Here is a 22321-nt window from a genome sequence, read left to right as displayed (position 1 = left end):
TAACGACAATCTGTCATTACAGTGACTAGTGTGGCATGAATCCACACTCGGTCGATATGGTACTTCGCCTCGTAGACTCATAATATCGAGGTTGTTAGCTTTGAAAATAAGTACTGAAAGTATTACCGAACAAGCAAACCTTCAGCGTTAACGCGTTAACTGAATATTGATTTGCTGTCCATCGTTTATTTTCTTGAAATCCCGAATTGTATTTGTTTCAGCACAGTGTGAATGTTGTTGTTGAAATCAACATGGTGACGGACATACCCTTGCGGCTATGCCTTGCAATGAAGTTAAACAAATTGTGTAATATGTTAATTAAATAAACTCTTTTTACGCTCAATCCGAATTGCAAAGAACAAACCAGCCAGCCAACCAACCAATCAGGTGTTCTATTTGATATCCTTCTGCGAGAGTACGTTCTTTCATGTAAATTTTAAACGAGTAACGAAATACTAACGAAAATCCTAACGTATGTATAACTTCAGACCCACAGAAATAATAATCTGATTCGTTACGCTTTAAATCTGATCGCTCGTTGTATCAAAACATAAATACATTTTAATATGCATTGTATTCAGCAGCACTGACCTTAATGTGGAAATTAATTACACGGGGACGTATGTTCTTTCGACAAATATTAATCAGTTTGCTTGGTTGTGTACCATTTTTATTAACTTCGGGTAGAAAGTAATTATGCATAAAACAGGATACAAGGCTGTTGCTGAAATGGTATATACACTATTAACATCTGGTCAATTTGATTATTCACAAATATAATTAACAGTAAATATGCAAATCTCGAATCTTTATTAATGTATTGAATTTCACTTTTTATTATTGAGTACACTCCCTATAGCTTTGTTAGTTTATGATTGGTTATCTAACATTGGTTGGTAAGTCACGTTAAAAATTCGGTAGTCGTCGCGCTGCGCCGCGTCTTCGAATTAAATGTATTGCAACCAATGGATTTTACCCGCGATGTGTATGTCGCTATGAGTCCCATATCGAACTGGACGCGGCGCGACTACAACCACCCTTCAACATATTTAAATATTATGGGTTTGATAACATTTACCAAGTATCCGTATACTATTAGTGTGCTCTTAAGTTGGCAAATTCCGTTAGAGCTGGTTGTTGACTGTGTTGATTTGTTTGTCTTGACAGTGCAAAAATTTACTATATCTCAATGTGTCGGTGATATAGGCGACAACCCGTCCTGGAGCGTGTAAAAACCACGAATTAAATGATCTCCACATAATAGTAATCACGTCATCAAAAATTACTCCAAATATAAACACGCCCTTAAATCCATTAATGAAACGAAACGAGGCGATGCACTAATAAAATCTCATTGTTGCTCATAGTATTCCGCGAATCGGTGCGCTTTATTTTATCACCTTTATTAATTTACGTTTTTTATCACACTAAATTTTTCACCATGTTTTCATTCAGTTGTCTGCAACATGAAGTTAAGTTTATTATTGGTAGTTTACACATGCGTAATTGCCTGTGCAAATGCACGCGGTTTAAGGGTAAGTATAATTAAATAAATACTCATTTCCGTTGTTGTATATTAGTGTATGTTTATATATATATATATATTCCCCCTGATTGTCTTCCGCCATTTAAACGAAAATTTAGTTTCGACAGAAGGTTAAATTGAATGCACGTTACCAAGACACTGTATAGTGGGAACATTTCAATACCTAAGTGAAAAAACATTAGATAGTGCAAAAACACAAATGTATGTAGTATAATAACAATTTTACCCTCTCTATACATTTTACGTCCTGATTACACATGCCTTTTCAAATTCACGTTGTATATCACATCTATTGCCTTCCTCAGTGTAAATTTAACGCCGTACTTTTTTTTTCGACATACCAGCAAATTGAAATAATAAGCGCCACTGCTGGTGAGTATTTGTGTTCATTGTTTCAACGTATTTACACGATATTCCTGATTATTTAAAACTACACGGTGTGTTACAAATATCGATAGTGTGAAGTGACAGCCTGGATAAGATATTATCCAAATCAATATCAATATATTTGTAGAGCTTTGATTAATAGTGATATAAATTATATCCTAATCTGCATTCGTGGGTTGATTGTCATAATATATATTATAGCTCGGGCTCATTTTTTTTACAAACTCATATTTTCTCTTGGTTGCATCATGGAGGTATATACCTATATGGTTGCATACTTTGAAGCCTATTTATCTCCCTTGAATCTCTTTTTACCTCCAAGGTTTGACCCTATTTAGTGAAATGTTTGTAAAATAGTTTGAAATACTATTATAATAACAATAGTTTATAAAGTATATCAGGCATCATATAGATTGTAGTGACGACTGTGTTGTTGAAAGTCATTTCATATATTTGAAATATTATTCTAGAATTGAGATGTTCCGATGGATCATTAGTTAACTGCTTAGTGGATCCATGTGATATGACGTCATGCGAACTTCCTTATGCTGGATGTGAAGCTGATTACTGCGGTGGTTGTAACGCTATATACTATGATGCTGACGGCAATGTATTGGATTGTTCGGGTAATTATACCATAACTGATTATACCATTGAGTGCCATCTTATTTATTGACTATGTAGATTTGTTTTGTTATTGTGTGCCGTTTTATCAATGGTTGTCAATCAATTGTTTTGTGTTCTTGGACTTGTAGATTTCCCTATAAGACTTTTGTTTGAGGATTTATGGTTGGATATGTTATTGCAACATTGGAACACAGAAATGTTTCAGCAGACTTACCTTTGTTTACTGGTTTAATGTTGTTCATTAATCCACAGCTCAAATTATGCATTCGGGTTAATCGCAAGCTAGATCGACTTGGTAATCATTAAAGTGTATGTTTTGTAATACGTCAAAAATAGTTAATAATACAACTATGAGTCAATATCATTGATGATTTACCTCATTATAATACGACTTGGATATAATAAACCGTACTGAAGAATTTGTTGCACGCAAGTAAATGTTCCAGTATATTTTCACTCTTGTTATATCGTAAAATATTACGATTTCAAAAGTACTACATTCAAAGTTACACTTTTTACCAAGGAGGTTGTAACAAACTTAAATATAAAGATGCAATCATGATTCGAGTCTTCAGGCTGGGAATTGCCCGCCTCATGTTGTCAAACTGTTTTTATCTCGGCTAAGCTTGATTACTTAGAACGTCAAAAGTGTCGTCTGCGTATAGACATATTTTAATAACAAATCAAATATTTCATTAAGATTTTTAAAAACTATTGACATGTATTTGAAATTCTAAACGATACACCATGTGATCTTGATATCACAACATGAGTGGGAATGTGGCACAACAAATAACGATGTATATCCATCTTTTAGAACTTTATTTGGAATAGCTCCTTAATTTGTTTGCTTTGTTTGCCTTGTTCAGCATGTTCGTAGTTTAGCAAAGTTATTGTTAGTTATTATCTTTCTCTACCGTAATTACGCTAGATATCCACCAATTTATTTATAAAAATAAGTCCCATAACACTCGCACGTCAGCTGTTTGTATAAACCTTATAACTTTTATTTTGAAGATTTGGTTTTCTTAAAGATTTGTTTTGTTTTATAATCACGGAAGCTTGGAATTTCTTACTTTAATACACGTACTCTGTATATTTTTATACTTCCTCTTCACATTTGGGCTAATGAGTTTTAAACGCGTTTATCAAATATTCCTACTTCTGATGATATTGTCGTACCGTACTTTGTTATTTTCAGATCACCTTGGCGAATGTCCAAGAATTGGTAATGATGACCAAATATGTGTCCCGTGCATAAGTGACAGGAACTGCGGTACCTCCGAAAAATGTTGTGATTATTGTTGCAAGGTTGCTGTAACAAGTGAGAATTTGATATCAATGTATATTGTAGTACTCATACAATGAAATTTCAATATATGCTTTATTCGATATAATAATAACAAAGTTCACCCCAGCAACAGTGGACATACAATGTCAATGACATAACTTATTTTCTACCTCGGTTTTGTCTTGGTTAACAATAGGAGAGTAACGTTTGTATATTGCTAACCCCATTTTATGTAGAGCCGTATGGGTGTCTTATGAGTGATGGTTCAGTCTGGCCAGATGGTGCTTATCGTATAATAGACTGTGTCCTATGGTATGTACGAGTACAATGCAATATATAATGTCACGGTTCATTCAATATACACGTTTATTGTAATATAAAGTAAACACGACAGTGAATTCTGTTCGATTTGTATATGTGTTATTATTTTGAATATATAATTTACTTTCTTTACTCAGTCAGTGCCAAGGCACGGCGTTTAGGTGCATTGTACAGATATGCGGTGAGTTGCTTTAAAAAGTTTCCACCAGAAAATCCTTTAAATTTAATACTTTTTTAGTTCATCGTTTATCAATCATTACTATGTTAATAAAAGATGTCTCATATTTCAGAGATTTGTGAACGTAAAATTGCAAAGTAATTTAATTATCATGGTACCAGCACTCAATACACGGAGTTTGATTGTTCATGTTCACTAACAGTAACCAAGACACAATATTATAAATTCTTACATAACCTACCTCACATGAAGAAATGTAATTTAGAATAGACTTCTACACATCACTGTCTTAAACTAATGCATTTTTAGTTAAGCAAATTAATAATTTATTAGCAGCATGTGCAATCAAAATCATACAGATTTTTTTTAGAGAAATTTTATGAAGTTTTATGATTTTCCACACAATCAATCTAGCTCCAATGATTTTGAAGTCAGTACTTCATCATGGATATCGTATCAGTCAATTTTACAACATTGTTATTGTTGTCTAAACAAGCGTGTTTCATGTATTATGTCAAATTGGCTTGCGATAAAGAAATGAAATTATATTATAAAGTTTTCCTTTCATAGATGTGCATCCATGTCCCGGTGGTGTTCATTTGACCTCGCATAGTTATCCAGTGTTTTGTGGTACCACTCCTCAAACGGGATCCATCATTATAGAAGACTGTCCATCCAGGTATTCCTGTCTCGGAGATACCAACTATAAATATTCTCTGTGCTGTCCTGATGGTAAAATATTTTTAATATAATTCAGTTTCCACAATTGTATGAACATTATAAATTTTTCTTTCAATTATGAATATTAATATATTTTATTTGTTGTACCGACAGATACTACTTTGGGCTGCTATGTGAATAATGCTTTTATACCAAATGGTGATTACTATATTGACGACGAGTGTTATGCATGGTGAGTTAAAATATGTAAGAAACTATTTAAAATGAAAATTAACTTTTGGAAGCATATCTTTATTAGCATTCCATATAAATTAATTACATTTTGGGATTCAAGACCTTAAACGGCTTTTATTATTATGTTTATATTGATATTATGCGTTCCTATTCAAAATATATTCACACCAGTTTTTATTTAGTTTAGATTGACCCCATAGGGAAAGCGTTCCCCTGAACGTTCACCGGCTTTAATGAGTATAGTGGGGATGAGTCACAAAGAAACTGAAAGTCAAATATAAACTGACAGCTCTCAATTCCTCGTGCTCGTACATTTATTTAGGGGTCTAAATTGTTGGTTGGTAACATATTTGCTCCACTTAGATCCAAACTTGTTTTTGTTCGATTGTTGATGTCATTTAATTGCTTCTAATGCTGCATACATCACACAGATTTTATGCATACATAGTTTAAGGTTTGTTCTCCTGCGGGCGTCTTGACATCCGGGCATTTCTGCTATGTCACTTTACTTCGTATTATCATTATCAAGTTATCTTGTTGCACATGTTTGTCATAATCCAGATGTCATTATAATATTGACTTTGTTTCTTTTCAGTCAATGTGTAAACGGTAGGATTACATGTGAGGACACACCGTTATGTGGTAAGTGTATATCCATTAACCTCTGCATATGAAATGTGAAAAGGATTTGTTAACACATAATATAACTTGTTTGTTGACGCTAGTGACGTCATGGACTAGTAGGATCCACAAATCGAGGGCGAGTGGATAATACACCCCATGAGTCCCATTTTCATAAAGACACGTATCATATTATGATCTATGCTAATTAGCAATGGCGTCTAACCGTGTCAGTGACTGCCAATTCTCGTAACGCTCTTTCTCTCTGGTGTCCTTTTCAAATACACATAAATTGATGACGTGTAACGTTTAATGTTCGATAAACGTCACCGTGTGCACGTGATCATGCTATAGAGATTTTCTTATCGCATTGCGGTGTCAGATGAATTGTAATAAATAAATTTGTAGATAAACAGTTTTATTTTGACCTAGTCGGTTTTAAGTTTTAGACATCATTTTTAAATTTATTATCTGTAGATAAAATGTGTCCCAGTGGAGTACAACCTTATAAAGACGACCAAAACATGAATGCATTATGCTCCGTTGCAATTGGTGTCGATAGTATATTAACTCAGACCTGCCCACGTGGTTTCTACTGTAACATGATAACGAGTTCGCACGGTGTGTGCTGCCCGCTGAAACGTAAGTATTTACATATTTTATTTTCATTTTGCATTGCGAAATCAGACTTTAAGGCGTCACAGTTCCTGTCCTGCCCCATGCTACGTATGCAAAGCGCGTATATTACATTTTGTCACAATTACATTTTTGAAACTCTGTACAACGATTGTAACGTTTCAATGTCTACTCTGCTAAGTAACGACAAATTTAATTGTTACGAACTGCTACTTTTAACAAATAAATAAAAAAAGTCTCTAATTTATTCCTCATTTATATTATGGGTTAATTAACATATACACATCTTCGCAAGTGTTTTCAAATGTTATTGCTTTTTCTCCGCCAACTAGGTTGTTAAACGTAACTCATTTAGAGTAAAGAAACATCTTTTCTAGGTGTTCAAGACCGTAATTTTATATACATTCATTTGCTCTATTTACCAGTTGATGATGTGTGTTATTATAACGGCGTTGCGTACCCAGTTGGTGGAACCGTGATATGGGGCTGCGCCCTCTGGTAGGTTTCACATATTTGTTATTATTGTTCAGTTAACGACATGCTGCCCATGCGCTAGTACACTGCCTATACGTGCTAATGACATGAACAAGTAGTATTGGCAATCGTGCAATATCACTACACTAACGTTTTTGATTGTGTCCCCAGTCAATGCCGGGATGGTGGATTTGTATGTTTGTATCCCCCTGGTCTTATCTGTGGTAAGTTCCGGCAATATTTAGTACTTCAAGTTCAACAGCAATTGTTAACGTAATAAATATGGCAATATATACAAGTTCTGGTCGATGAAGCAAATTAACCAACAACAAACAATATTATGAAATGATTGCAAGTATATATACTGCTTGTAGATACAGTTGTATGACCTATTACAAATTACTCTGTTGTTGTTGCCTGTCTTTTTAATACCAGCACACTTTTTTTATAGATCCATCAGAACCCATCTGCCCCAATGGCGATGATTACTATACAAGTACGGGAACAGACGTTAATTTTTGTACACTTCCACTGGATGCACCATTAGGTCTTACACAAGGGGATTGCCCGGCTGATTATTTTTGCCATCCTTTGGACCTCGGATACAGTATATGCTGTCCAGCAATTTGTAAGTCTTCCCTTTCACTACAAATCGTCTTCAGTGGTGATTGTTATTGCAATTCTCTTTTCAAATATTGTTCACCGACACGTTGTCAATGGACTGGATAAAAATGACCACGCAAAACATTTATGCGAAACCGTAACTCTTATCGCATGCCATCATACGGGATAATTGGTGACATCAACCGTTGATTGTATGTGTATTTATTTATATCTGTAGCTGGAGATTGCGTTGTTAATGGAGTTCTGATTCCGAATGGCGAAGTGATTCTGATGCCAGACTGTGTGTTATGGTGGGTATTACAGATTTAATAATAATGTCGGCTAAAACAGTGTATTTTCGTAGCATCTTCTTTGGTGTTCTCTATTCAATCTCATATTTAGTGAACGTGAAGTAATAAATAGCAAACCCCATCTTAAAACCTGTTGACGAAACTATGATTGGTAGCACATGGATCGGCGATCACATTCTCACTAGTAAATGTTTTGTTCGTATTCTCAGTAAATGTATAGACGGCGCCATGGCATGCATAGAGAAATTACCATGTGGTAAGTAACAACATCACTAAAAACAAGTTATTGTACCTACAATTATCAGTAAAGTATAGTATATAAAACGTATATTTATGGGTTTTTTTTTCTAGATGAAATATGTCCGAACGGAGGTGATTCTTATGTAGAAGATGGTGTTGGAACAGTGTTCTGTTCAGGAGCTCTTCTGACATCAGAATACTATGCAACGAGAATAAAGCATTGTCCTAGAGGATATGAATGCACTGCGCTAGATTCAAGTGGTCTATCGGTGTGCTGTCCTATTAGTGAGTACCGTATATTAATTAGTTTTTATCGACTGCTATGAAGTACATCTGACACACCGTACATTTAATTTCACGTGATTCTCGTTTGTCCTGTTTATAGGAGATCCGATTGGATGCCCCTGTCCCCGCATTCCAATAGATAGCTTTCCAGTATGCCTATCCAACTGTGACAATTGTATGAACCATCCGCCATACGACATTTGTTGCATTGATGAGAAAGCGTGTCCAGGAGGCTGCGTTGGATTCATTAATACTGTTGGTGGGTTATGTTCACGTTATTTTTTACTATGGTAACATGCAGTATATGCGACATACAAGTGCAAATGTGTTAAATCTGTAGCACCTGTGTTTGATTCAACAAATGACCGGAAGTGTTAATCCATGTATAATATATTACAATATGTACTACATGTGCGCTCATTATTGTGGTTTTCTATTGTTTTTATAGGTTACTGTAGATATGATTGTGAATACTTTATGCCAGGAGATACTATAACAGTACCACTATGCACAGAATGGTATATACTTTAGAAATACCTTGTATATAAATCGATTGGCAATTCATTTATATTTACGTAGGTAATTTGTGTTGTCTAATGTACATTGTTTATTTCGTGCAGTCAATGCACAAACGCCGAATGGGACCCCTGTACCACAGACCCATCTTGCAGTAAGAAACATTCTGTTATGGCTTACGTCACAATAATGTTATTTTCGTGTCCATTGCATGCGCAAACGGTAATTTACATAAACAGTACTGGCGCATCTTCACCGGGAAATGTATAACGTAACTATTCTCTCGTTTGATTTTTTTGTTATAGCTTGTGTTACCCCACAAACGGACGATGTGGGTAATGTAGTCACGTGTTTGACAGATGCAGATTGCTTGCATGTATATGGCTTCACATGCATTGATAGGATATGCTGTAACGGTGGTAGGATTTAAGTTAAACATTATAATATGAACGTTGATTTCACTTGATCGTCTGATGTTGAAACTCACCAGCAATTTCTGTGAATATCGTTAGGTGCTACATTTATGATACAAACATTAGTCCAACAGTAGTATTAAAATGTCTACTTTGAATTAATTATAATTTACCCTGCCATGTAATCCGTGTTATGTACTTGCTTTACTTTCTATGTCAACAGCTACGAGTTTATATTTTTCTTTGTGCCAGTTTATTGTACTTTTCGACAATACCAAAAAACCCAGTATTTTGTGACATCAGTTTGACAGGAAATCGTTATACTGTTTTAGATCAGATCGTAGTAATATTTGACTACTATTGTATAATACACTCTGTTTTTTTTACCAACAGACTGGGTTCCTTGCGAGAAGCCCTTGTTAGCTGAAACTGGATACCCGTACAATTGCGCATTTACAGAATGTCCGACTGGATATTCCTGTGTGCTTAATTTTGAATACGGTGCATGTTGTCCAGGTAGGGTCATGCTCGTAAAAAATGTATTATGGCCATATATACTGAACTAACATATTTTTGTGCAAATTGTACGATTCGATCTCTCGCAATATGTTCACAATGTCATTAACAGAGGTATTGCAGAAATAGTAATAGCTCGGTATCTAATTGTACAGATAAATACCCATGCTGTCTTGAACCTGAATCTGGACCGTGTGAAGCATATTTGCCACGATGGTATCACGATTGCAGGGATAACAAGTGCAAAGAATTTATTTACGGTGGATGTCAGGGGAATGATAACAATTTTCATACTAGAGCAGATTGCGAAAAAGAATGCGGAGGTAAGCAATGTGCAAATGGAATTTACAGTATCCCAGTTTATAAATACGGATTCCTAACAAAATGATAGAATTCATTTCAGTAATAATTAATTACAGATATATGATAATATTTTAAAATTATAGGTGACTGCTGTTTACCTGTTGATCCTGGTACGTGTAAAGGTTCCATTTCCAGATGGTACTTCGACTGTGAAATAAATGAGTGTATAGAGTTCATATACGGAGGATGTGAAGGAAACAACAATAATTTTGAAACTGAAGAAGCGTGTAGACGACATTGCGGTGAGCAACATGTCATCTGTGTACTCGTAATGGCATAGATATTACAAGAATATTAACACACATCACTGCATGTGATTAGTATCACGTGAATATCATTATTATATCTTTTTCCAAAAAAAGATGGACCATGCCCGTGTCCTGAAGGATTTCTGGGGCAAATGTGTTGGTTGAATTGTGACGTTTGTGATGAACATGCATCAACGACGCCAAACTATATTTGTTGCGACGACGGTAGCTGCCCGGCACCAGCATGTCTTGGAGGAGTATACACGCCAGGTAATTGAAATTATAGTATAGATACAACAGCTTAGAGAATATCAGCTGACCTTCGCTTTTCTGTGCTTAGTCGAAACCTGTCCTTTTATTGGCTTTAGTCACGTCTTATATGCCTGGATCTGGATGGCTTAAGTTTATGTCCCAGAACTAAATTGACTATAATACCATAGAAATAGAAATCGAGGTACAGGTACCGATCAGCCCGTTGTAGTAATTATAATTGCCTAAAATGGTAAATTTATATGCGAATTGATCGAGAAAATGCCCGCGAATAACATACTACGCGTACGCAATATGTGTAATATATGAAATCTACTACACACTCAAGAGAATATCACCATACAACGTAATATAGTGGATATACCATATCCACGGAATTGCAACGCCGTGCTCGGGGATAATTTATTACAATGTATGCTATTATTCCCCCCCCCCAGAGAACCCGTATATTCGCCTCCAAAATTATTCTCTCACACAACCTGTACATGAGCGTGTATGGCTGTTTCTGACCTAATCAAACATCTCGATTGCCAGAATCTTTGGACCACATTTCCCACCACCTCAGTACAATATTTTGCCCATGTATATTTATTTTTTATTTATTTCTAATTTTGGCTCAAATGGACTTAAAAAATATTTGAAAATTTAAAGAAATTGCGAATGGTGACACATGTTGACCCTTGCGCTTCAAAGAGATAATAATTATAGACACTCACAATTTTTTTTAATTTTCACAGAAGGATTTTGTGAGTTGGACTGCGAGTATTACTCGCCAGGAGATGTAGTAAACGAAGATTGTGAAACATGGTAAGAGATTGTTTTTTCTGATTATCTTCGGTTAAAGCGCGGCAGTCGTAGCGCAGCTCATGTGCGATATTTGTGTTGATAAATATTTATTTTCCCACAATCCAATGCGCTCTTCTAATGAAAATCATGAGTACGAGGTTTAACCTGAGCGCGACTTGCCTCCTTTGATACATTCCAATCACCTAAAAATACCTAATTAATTCTTGGTAACGTCTCAGTTTGTACTCGTTGATCTGCCAAGTTGCCATCTTTGTTTATATGAGACCCATATGTCTCGTGCATGCCTGGCGTGACGACTACCGCCCTTTAAGTTCCATTAGACTTATTAGATTTAACTAATACGAAACTTACAATCGTAGACTAGATTTAAATATTCTTGAACAAAACATTTGTATACTTTCTATCAGCGTTTGTAGAGAAGGGGATTGGATTTGTCGACCTGACCTGGCATGCGGTGAGTACATGTTACGTTTAAAATGTCGTGCATACACAGACATTTCAATTTCAAAATTAATACAATAGTAAGTTCGAATTGCTCGACTGTAATTGTTTTTTGTGTGTTGCAATGTGTGACAATGATTGTTTTCACAGGTGGACCATGTCCTTGTCCAATCGATTTTGTACCGGAAGTGTGCTGGGTATCGTGCGATGAGTGTATTGCAAATCCTGATCAGGATTACCTTTGCTGTTCGGACATTAAAAACTGCCCGCCTCCTTCATGCCTGGGTGGACATTATATTGAAGGTATTTCAGCGTTTAAATTTGGAAATGCTTCGGGTATAATTAAGAAATATATATCACATCATATTTGTGTGTTAACAATATACACTGTACTAGTATAATGATATTTACATGCCCGGTGCTATGACGTTTGTAATATGTGGTGATTTGATTGAATGCTGCACGACAGTATTCGACAATCGCCATTATAAAACTCTTTACAACCGTTCTTAGGTTACTGTGAAAAGAACTGTACTTACTACAATCCATTTGAAACGCATGTCGAAAACTGTGAAATATGGTAAGCAGCAAAAACGTCTATTCCACACATGTATTCCCCGCAGTGAGTGTAAAGTAACAATATTGTAATTGCTTCCCCGATAATCACTGTGTGATGTTTTACAATAGGTGCAAAAATAATTCGTATATAAAAACATGTGTTCGAACTCAACAGTTATTAGCTCCGACATTACCAACAACTGGCACTGTAATCTCATGCAGAATCAGTGGAAAACAAAACCCAACAATTAGCTTGGGTGAAAATAACGTTCTGGTAAACCTGTCCGTGCAGTAATTGGTTCTCTCCTAGTGAATGACACCAGTGACCCGACAAAGGGGCGGGGGTACTTTGTATAACATCACACGAAACAAATTTCAACATTTTTGCACTGCTGTAAACATCGGACACTGCTTATCGGAAAAAACAACAATAATAATATTATTACTTTACACTCACTGTAACTACCATTTATGACAATCTGATTAAAATCTGATGTAGTGTACGGGCTTTAATTATTTTGGCTATAAACTTGTTTTAATTTTATTTTTATTACTTTTGTTATTAATGCCTTTTTATTTTATTATTTTACTTTGATTTTTTGTTTAATTCCGCCCTACATACATCTGATCCAACGCCTATGTAAGTCCCGTTCAAATCTCGCGTAAGTAACAGCCAATCACAGCCCCCTTTTTATACAGGCTGTCGGTTGCTTACTTTTCAGTGTAGAGATACTCTACGGGCAATCTTTCTGTACATTATATTTTGCCCACTTGAATAAACCATTAATAGAAAATTGCTAGTATATTTTTATTTACAAAAGAAATTCCACAGCATTTTACAATTTTTGTCATTACATTGAATATTTTTTTCACTTCCAACAAATGTGTACACTTCCTGGCACGGATCTAGAAGCCGTACCTACACACGATTTGGTGACGTCACAAAATACATGACCTTCAATCGGGGTCATTTCCTCGGTATATACGAATTGGTATATAGAAATTACAATAAAGATACTTAAGACATTGCACATAAGGTAAAACAAATCATGTGACAATATAATGATAATAACGGTAATAAATCCTAGCTTTAACAGTTGAACACAACGATCATATAGTCAGTCAGGTGACGCCGAGTGTCACGCACTTGTTGCAAAATGGCCGTGTGGTTGAAACTGGGTCATGGCGTGACGGGCGAGGAAGACATCATTAAACACTCTCAAAATCACAATAAAACGGGGAAGTGGTTGCATATTACGGCGTAGCCAACATGGGAAATAAAAAAACGCTCAATACAAACGACACGGATTCGAATCACACTAGATACACTCACCAGAACCGAAGCAATCAGAAACGAGCAATCGTTTTGGCTTTTCCGTTCAACTCATCGGAACACTGGAGTAGTTAGAAAAATGAACACCACTTAACGACCAACGTCGTGGCGTGGTACACAAGCGTGCCATCAAAATAAAACAAAATTAGCTTGAAAGAGACAGTGGGTTCCCGCTCAGAGCTACCGTAAAAGCGTAAATCAAATAAACTGAAATCTCTCAAACCGTAAACAAGTAAGCAAAGAACGTCGCGAAAAAATAATAAACCTCACAAAACTCCACCATGCAAAACTGAATGAATAAATAATAAAATAACTTACGTCTTAACCTGGACGACGAGCAATTTGTTCAACAGTTTCCAGTCACAAGAGATAAACAAGACCCAAGTCAAGGTAAGTTTTGTTAAAGCGTCGATGGCGTTCCCTATATCACGAAAACAATTCAGGCAACAGACGAATATCTTCTGTGGTGTGGTGGAATTTATACTGTGTGTGCGGAATTGTTGATTGGGGGTTCGAAGCCAGCAGTTAACATTTTGTTAGAAAGTTTCACAATTAAATAAAATATCCAATGATACCAGTATATTTATTTCATTATTTTAACAACTTGCGATGGTGGAAGTTGGTCAAACACGAGTTCTTACACCTAAATAAGTATCAAATATTTATCCACTCATTTATTCTCTCAATTTAACAACCTTGTAGAGGTGGAAATTAAACAACAGGTATTTACTCACAAGTATAATGGTCAATATTTGTCCATACATTCATTTTGTCAATTTAAGAACTTGTAATTGTTGGAATTAATCAAATGAGAGTTGTTTACACCAAAATAAGTCTAAAATATTTGTCCACACATTTATTGTCACAATGTAACAACTTGTTAATAGTGGAGATTACTTAAACGCGACTTGTTTAATCAGTTGACATCAATGCAACTTACCCGCAGACAGTGCACAACAGAGTATCATTATTGAACAATTATGAACAGGAACGTGTCTTGGCATTAGGTTTAGGGTCGGGTCGGGTCGGGTCAGGTCTGGGCAACGGAATTATTAACAGAAACGTGTCTTGGCATTAGGGTTAGGGTCGGGTCAGGTCTGGGCAACGGAATTATTAACAGGAACGTGTCTTGGCATTAGGGTCGGGTCAGGTATGGGCAACGCAAATGGCAAACACCCAATTGGCAAAATGTACACTAACGGGTTATGCCATGTATATAGTTTACACAAGTAAAACACAAAATTGCCAATTTTTTGGACAATTGTAACTCAATAATAGAAATATGTTGTATTTCTATATATACACACACTATATAGTCTATATAGTGCAAACACAACCAGTCAATCCATCGTGGTCTTGTGGATCAGATCCCTACATAGTGATCAGGAGGACCCGGGTTCAATTCCCTTGCCTGCCCATCTTTTTCTCGCAAACAATAAAGCTCGTGGTACAGTGGACAAGACAGTGCGGTGGGAACTCAAAGATCGCAAGTTCGAATCACGGATTGGACACTCCTACAAAAGACATGAAAGACGTTAAAAACCTAAACAACGGATTCAAAAACTGTAGTCAGAACACAAGAATACTAACTCACATGGAAGCCAGTCGAAGTCGACGAAGAATGAACACAGTTGACAGCTGTAGGTCACGTGCATCAACAGACACGAGGAGCATGGCTGCTCTCCAAATGGGTCCCTTCTTTTGTATTGACCCCCGAATGATTACTGATCCCCCTTTCTAACTCTTCCCCCAAAAATAATATATCGCCCCTTTCAAAATGTATTTACCCACAAATTAATAAATATTCATGAGCACAGAAACTGCCACGTCATGAATAAATTAGCATAATTAAAAAAATTGCATAAAGTGTAGGTACGTCTTCTGGAGTCCTGCCCACTTCCTGATACATCTTCGCCAGCCAAGGTTCGTTTATTCAGTCATCGCTTCAATTTTACATCAAACGCAGAGTATAATTATCTAGAATGGAAGCAAAAAAATAAGTAAATCATAATGATTAGAACACTGTAAATAGCTATATAAACAATGCAACCTGATTTTACCGTCCCACGACATCGACGCAGAAAACTGGAGCAAAAAAATATTTCCTGATCAATTGCGATGTGTCTAGTCCAAATCAGCCGTGTTTTTCTCGGTCGCTAACGTCGGTATAATCCGCCATTTTATTCGAGTGTGTTTGCTACCTGACTCTGCCCGGTGACGTCATCACGTGCGCTATAGAAGGAGATTTGTGATTCGTTGACTAAAATCGTCGATAGTTGGTCTCTTGGAAATATCGTTACATAGGCATCGGGTCAGATGTATGTAGGGCGGAATTTTAAAAAAAATACAAAATCAAAGTAAAATAATAAAATAAAAAGGCATTAATAACAAAAATAAAATAAGTTTATAGCCAAAATAATTAATTAAAGCCCGTACACTACATCGGATTTTAATCAGATTGCATTTATGACTACGCAAGTGGTCGTTTCGCTCCGTTAAGGTGTTACCGATATACACATATATCCACATGAACATTGACGCGACATTACCCGGGGGCATTTGTGTAGTAATTTCGAATATGCTCTCAGTATTGTGCCCGTATTACCATTAGATTGGCCATCAGTGTTCATAGATTAGAAATTTGCCTGATCAAAATTACATCAACGATAGCAGATAATTTGTACCTTGTTGTATGTATTGCATATATTCTTGAAACAGTTAATATAAACTGCGTTTGTTTAAATCTATTTAGCGAATGTAGAAACGGCAAGTGGTACTGCAAACCGGACCCTGATTGTGGTAAGATAAATTTTCAAGAAGTGCTTCTGAGACTAAAACATTATTGGATGTCACTATGTAAAAATGTTTCCATAATATTAATTTGTATAGAGAAGCGTAGGTAAACGGGTAAGGTGCAGTACAGTTTATATAAAATTTAATTTAAATGCACCGTGGTGTGTACTACATATTCTATGGCTCACTAATAATTACTGCGTGGGTGTTTGTAATATTATAGTTCAACCACCTTGCCCTATGGGAATTCCTTTAATTGGTGCTGATGGGATTCCGTTGGTTGTGATTCTCTTGATAAGCAGTGTCCATTTGGCTACCATTGTTACACCCATCCAACTGACTTGACATCAGTGTGCTGTCCAAATACAGATGAGTGCACACTACTCATTTAGTTCATGAATAATCGCGAATCATTAAAATTTCATGAATAATGTATGCCTGGAATATACTTGTAGAATGTGTGGATGGTGCATGGACTGTCTGGTTCGATAGAGATAACCCAGGAGGTACTGGGGACTGGGAAACGACATCACTTGCCATCGAGTTGTATGGTGATATCATGTGTACCGATCCATCGGCGATACAAGTGCAGACCCTAGACGGTATTCCTGCAGAAGATACTGATGAAATATTCTTGCATTATTCACCGGACATTGGCTTTGTGTGTCGGATGGCAGATCAGCCAGATAACACTTGCCTTGACTCTCGAGTGAGATACTGCTGTCCAGGTAACACATTTATTATAGTGTGTATTGCAGGAAAACCGGTATACATTCACATGTTATGTTTTCTGAGTCACAAATTAATTAATAATTCCTTTAAAATAGTTGTGTCACCGTGTTCCGCGGGATTTCCGATAATTGTTGAGATGTTGTCCCGTGGTTAAAAACATTGATTCCTCGTTGTGGCATGTCCGATAACGTTGTGTAATATGCAGTATTATATGTGTAATTTTTGTTCAAACAGCTAATCCCCCGTGTGATGGTGAATGGTCACAATGGTTCGACGAAGACAGTCCAGAAGAAGGGATTGGCGATTTAGAAACGCTAGCAACTCTATGTGAAAAGACGTGCAAACGACCCAGCGCAATTCAAGCCCAGACTATTGATGGCATATCAGCTGAATTAACAGGCGATGTGTTACTCAGCAATGATATCATTAATGGATTTGCTTGTTTGAATGAAGAACAGGACGATGAGAAATGTGAAGATTATAAAGTCAGATTATGTTGTCCTGGTAAATCAATGTTCACAACAAATATGTTTTTACGTTATTTTAGTTGAATATTTGAATTTGAGTATTACTTTGAATTGAATACTTATTATTTGCGAAAAACTGTCTCGTCTCATTAACCATGTTTTTCATTTATGTAATATCATTATACAGAACAGCCAGATTGTGACAAGTGGACAAAATGGTTCAACACCGATAAACCATGTGAAGGTTTAGATGCAGATCGTGAAATCACCGCCGTAATCCAAGATGAATATCCAAATGAAATGTGTAAAAATCCGTTATTCATCCAAGTTGTTGTCGCCGCCACTGAACAACCTTCATCAAGCACCGGGCAGGTATTCCTACATCACGATGTCGATCCTGGATTTGTTTGTCTTGACAAAGATCAGCCAGCTGGTGATCAATGTCATGATTACAAATTTCGATACTGTTGTGACGGTACGTATTTTTATACATTAAATATGTTAACTATTACGTACGAACTTGTCATTTCACAGACAAAGTTGTGATTGCTGCATTCGCACCTGAGCGTTTCCATGAGGTGTAAAATTATTTCCTGAGAGCTCTGAACGTCACAATGCTTCCTTCCAGAACAACCTGATAAACCCGGACAATGCCCAATGGTACCTTCTATCGACGATGTCCGTCCAAAGGGTTACTGCTACTATGAATGCCAAGATGATACCGATTGCCAGGGGAAGAAAAAATGCTGTGCTTCTGGAATATGTGGCACCATTTGTATGGATCCTTTGTTCCCATGTTTCCATGAGGGCGTTATTTTCCAGGAAGGCGATGACAGAAAAGAAGACTGCAATACCTGGTAGGTTATTAGTGAATGTAGTGGACATTTCGTTACGTAATACTAAAGATGAACTAGATACATTTATTATTAATTTTTATTCAAAAAGCTATATTGCATTATGCTAACACCTTGGTTCGAAGTCGCTTATTTTCAAACATATATTATATATTCTTGTTTAATTTTGTTGCATTGCTTGATGGATTCAGTTATAGTGTGGACGTTGAACCCAATATTTACATGACAATCGTTTGGGACATTTCAATTCATAACGCATCTGTAAATTGGAAAACGTACATGCAACCAGTAAGCATGTAAGCGAAAGCAACTTCAAAAGAGCGGGTGAAGCCAGAAGGAGTAAACAAACTGTATTAGTATTACAAAAATATTTAGTGACACTGGCAGAAATGAGCGAGTGTCAAACAGCTCTACAAGTTATGATACACCCTGTCTGGGGCTTATTATTTTTAATCTCTGTCCCAATATTTGTACTTAATATGGCAGTTTATTCAATTAAACTATTTTCAAATGTTCGGTTCCTATCATTACTTATAATAACATGTTATTGAATTGCGAAAAAGATCAATATTTGGTTGTATGACAATTTCCCACATTTTACCCTATGTAAAACAATTTTCCAAATAAAACAAAGCCAGCAATGCTCAGATGTCATGTAGTCGAATAGCCTAACCCTGAGTACAGTCCTGTAGGTTGGTCTCCTTCCGCTGATCAATCGGCCCCCACAGTACTGGGAAATCGCATAGACCGAGGATTCGACACCCGCCTACAAATATATGGCGGAGAACCGTTCTGCCGTTTTCATGACGGTAACCAGCTAAAACATCTTTCGACCAATCTAGCGATCACAAATACCTTTTTGTGGCCGAAAAATGAACCTACTGTACTGGAACATTGACAAAATCTAGTTTTACGCAACGAAACAACGTTTTGTTGATAAATACGTCAAGAACAAGATGGCGGCGTGTATTTTCGGTTGACGTTGGAAAATGTCGATTTGATCGACCGTAGTAGGTCTCTTATGTAATTTCCCTTCCTGTTCAGGTATTTAGAATAGTTGGACGTATCGACCTTCTCATTTTTTAACTGCAAAGCTGAATGCCTCTTTAATCGCCCGAACATTCCTTCACAATAGTGTCGAATTCCCAGTCTATTCGACTTCTCAGCAATGTAGGGGCCGAATGATCAGTGGAAGAAGGCCAACCTACAAGACTGTACTCAGGGCTATTGAATAGCCGTGACTGTCAGCACCGGTCGTATTATAAATTTCACAATCCGTAACCGGAACATAAATCTCGCTGCTATGTGTATCCATCATTTGGTGTCACGTCTCTCAATTTTCTATTCTTAGCTGCATTACATATATATTGTTGAGTTCAAACAATTGAGTAATTTACAGTAATGTGGCAGTTGTGCCGGCCGACACTGTGTTTTGCAACTACAATAGTGCATGATTTCTTATTAACCAGGTTTTGAGTCGTATTGCTCACACCATCACTAATATAGCTTTTTAATAAATACTGTAAAACATGTCTTTTTCGCGACCATGTCTTTTTTGCGAATTTAGAACTCATTCGCTAATTCAAGATGTCGCTAATGACTTTATTATAAATTCAAAATGGCCGCCAGACAAAGAAATCAACAATGACAAAAGAGATTCGCTAAATCAACATTTTACCACAATTTGCTAAAATTGCATGCCGCTTTTTCGACATGTTTTACAGTACGTTTAACAACCAAGTACTTATAAACGTTAAAACGCTACATTTCTCAGGTTGGATCACGAGGGCGCTGACAGATGGTCATTTCAATGTTTCGTGATGATCTTATGAGAAATGCATTCTGGATGATAATAGGACCCTTTTCTTCATATGCAATAATGTCAAGGAAATTAGGAAAGAAATGAAGAAATAATAATTTTGCAAAAAGTTCTTGAGCGATTGCTATAATTATAACATTCTTAGCTTGATTGATAATGTCAAATCGCGGTCAACACAAAATAATGAATGCTACCTGGTCTTATTTCGTTACCATAACGTATCCACCAAATTCGGCTTCGTGCTTAATGATCCGTTTCAACCTTATGTCAAATTAACGTTTCTGAAGTGCCAATCCAAGCAGTCAAGTCTGTGTGTATGATTCTATAGTGGCCAGTTGAACCATCATAATAACACATGTAAGCCAACCACTTAAATTACATCAGTCTAATGACAATTATTATATCCTTTGACAGTTACTGTACGAGCGATGGAACTTGGGCGTGCACAAAGATTCTGTGTGGGGATACAGGTACGTTTTATTTAACAACTTATATTGTTAAGTTCTAGATATTCGGACCAAAGCAAACGACAAAATTGTCCGAGTCACAATCTTCTACATTTAATACAACTACGTATCTCAGAAAGCAGATGGGAATTTTGAATTGCCTTAAGTTAAACTTGGAAACTATTGTAAAACAATTCATGTGAAGCAAGTTTGGAAATCTCGTTTTATTCATGAAATATACCATGTATATGGATGTTATTGACAATAAAGGTGATTATTACATCCATAACATATTATAAAATTAAAATAATTCATTTCATTTTCTTTACAGTTATCGAGGCAGTCGAGCTCGAGGCTACCGCTGAAAGACTGACAATAGGCTGAGATAACGCTTGATTGAATTCATCTCTTTAAGTCATCCTTTAATCGGCAAACCCCCTCTTGGCAAATAAATTATACGATCAATAACTATGGCTGGTTACGACAGCTAATTAATATTCAATAATTGTTCCTTCGAATTTATTCAAATAAACTCGGCCTGTAAATAATGTTGTTGTTGCTGTTGTTTTCGCACTTTTCGGACGACAACAATATGACCACCATTGAAGTAAAGTTAAAACATACCCATTGGCAGACTATTCAACACACAACAGGGTAAATTAACAATTACTGTATACAACAAAAAGGTGATACGAAAACATTGAGCACGTGTCATTCTGGGTAATAATTTCCTTGTTAAGACACTTGCATCAATCAGACAAGTGATATTGATGATATCAGAGATTCATATTTGACTACGCGCTAATTATGTCTGCAAAAACAACTTTTCAAATGTTAAGGTTAGTCTTTCTCTGGTAAAATCTTGGTTTAATTGTTTAGATGAAAAAAATACAATATCCCTTTAAACAATGAATGTGTAAGCACATCGAATGTGTTACGAATGCATATCGTATTGTAAGTGGAGTACCAAATTTATTTCTTTGACATGTGATTAATATGGCATATACTCTTTTCGACAACCGAATTCAGTATGGCTTAGTTATACCCATGTGCATTGACTAGAGACAGTATAGTTAGCAAGATCATCTTGGTGACAATATTCTGCATTGCCATCACGTAATTCATAAAGAAAGGCAAACATACTAATCATAATCCACTGTCAACCAACATATCCATAAATCCATTCATGATCTGCCTACATACTACGAACATTCTACTGCCCCTCTCTGACTTTATTACACATCACTACACCAACTACAACAGCTGGTTTATTATTCACTTTCCTGCAATATGTAAAGATCACCTTTGAA

General features: G+C 36.2%; 4 protein-coding genes across 4 annotated transcripts; all 4 read left to right on the top strand.

The window, feature by feature from the left end:
- The first annotated feature begins 5038 nt into the window (after window positions 1-5038).
- On the top strand, window positions 5039-7725 carry LOC146739414 (uncharacterized). The gene is made up of 7 exons (XM_085502771.1): window positions 5039-5082; window positions 5185-5263; window positions 5861-5907; window positions 6364-6528; window positions 6948-7020; window positions 7168-7220; window positions 7448-7725. The coding sequence occupies exons 4-7, from the start codon at window positions 6369-6371 to the stop codon at window positions 7723-7725; spliced, it is 564 nt and encodes a 187-aa protein (XP_085358897.1). The 5' UTR covers window positions 5039-5082; window positions 5185-5263; window positions 5861-5907; window positions 6364-6368.
- An 827-nt stretch (window positions 7726-8552) lies between these two features.
- LOC146739413 (uncharacterized) lies at window positions 8553-9221 on the top strand. Its single transcript, XM_085502770.1, has 3 exons — window positions 8553-8694; window positions 8884-8953; window positions 9056-9221. The coding sequence occupies exons 1-3, from the start codon at window positions 8613-8615 to the stop codon at window positions 9219-9221; spliced, it is 318 nt and encodes a 105-aa protein (XP_085358896.1). The 5' UTR covers window positions 8553-8612.
- Window positions 9222-10195: 974 nt separating this feature from the next.
- Window positions 10196-12593, top strand: LOC146739412 (papilin-like). The gene is made up of 7 exons (XM_085502769.1): window positions 10196-10203; window positions 10379-10485; window positions 10606-10761; window positions 11499-11568; window positions 11976-12022; window positions 12160-12312; window positions 12523-12593. The coding sequence occupies exons 1-7, from the start codon at window positions 10196-10198 to the stop codon at window positions 12591-12593; spliced, it is 612 nt and encodes a 203-aa protein (XP_085358895.1).
- A 5484-nt stretch (window positions 12594-18077) lies between these two features.
- On the top strand, window positions 18078-21559 carry LOC146739411 (uncharacterized). Its single transcript, XM_085502351.1, has 4 exons — window positions 18078-18367; window positions 18521-18749; window positions 20980-21035; window positions 21343-21559. Exons 1-4 carry the CDS (start codon window positions 18193-18195, stop codon window positions 21393-21395), a joined length of 513 nt encoding a protein of 170 aa, XP_085358477.1. The 5' UTR covers window positions 18078-18192; the 3' UTR covers window positions 21396-21559.
- The last annotated feature ends 762 nt before the right edge of the window (window positions 21560-22321 follow it).

The sequence above is a fragment of the Saccoglossus kowalevskii genome, chromosome 8 (assembly GCF_978046115.1).
Source record: "Saccoglossus kowalevskii chromosome 8, keSacKowa6.1, whole genome shotgun sequence".
Classification (NCBI taxonomy): Eukaryota; Metazoa; Hemichordata; class Enteropneusta; family Harrimaniidae; genus Saccoglossus; species Saccoglossus kowalevskii.
The sequence above is the reverse complement of the archived record's forward strand: the minus strand, read 5'-3'. Positions and strand labels throughout refer to the sequence as shown.

Coding starts and splice junctions, on each gene's coding strand:
- LOC146739414 (XM_085502771.1), top strand. CDS start 6,369: ATGTGTCCCAGTGGAGTACAACCTTATAAAGACGACCAAAACATGAAT. Junction 6,529..6,947: donor TGTGTGCTGCCCGCTGAAAC/GTAAGTATTTAC, acceptor TCTATTTACCAG/TTGATGATGTGTGTTATTAT. Junction 7,021..7,167: donor ATATGGGGCTGCGCCCTCTG/GTAGGTTTCACA, acceptor TTGTGTCCCCAG/TCAATGCCGGGATGGTGGAT.
- LOC146739413 (XM_085502770.1), top strand. CDS start 8,613: ATGAACCATCCGCCATACGACATTTGTTGCATTGATGAGAAAGCGTGT. Junction 8,695..8,883: donor TGGATTCATTAATACTGTTG/GTGGGTTATGTT, acceptor TTGTTTTTATAG/GTTACTGTAGATATGATTGT. Junction 8,954..9,055: donor GTACCACTATGCACAGAATG/GTATATACTTTA, acceptor TATTTCGTGCAG/TCAATGCACAAACGCCGAAT.
- LOC146739412 (XM_085502769.1), top strand. Junction 10,486..10,605: donor AGCGTGTAGACGACATTGCG/GTGAGCAACATG, acceptor TTCCAAAAAAAG/ATGGACCATGCCCGTGTCCT. Junction 12,313..12,522: donor GGGTGGACATTATATTGAAG/GTATTTCAGCGT, acceptor AACCGTTCTTAG/GTTACTGTGAAAAGAACTGT.
- LOC146739411 (XM_085502351.1), top strand. CDS start 18,193: ATGTGTAAAAATCCGTTATTCATCCAAGTTGTTGTCGCCGCCACTGAA. Junction 18,368..18,520: donor ATTTCGATACTGTTGTGACG/GTACGTATTTTT, acceptor GCTTCCTTCCAG/AACAACCTGATAAACCCGGA. Junction 18,750..20,979: donor AAAGAAGACTGCAATACCTG/GTAGGTTATTAG, acceptor ATCCTTTGACAG/TTACTGTACGAGCGATGGAA.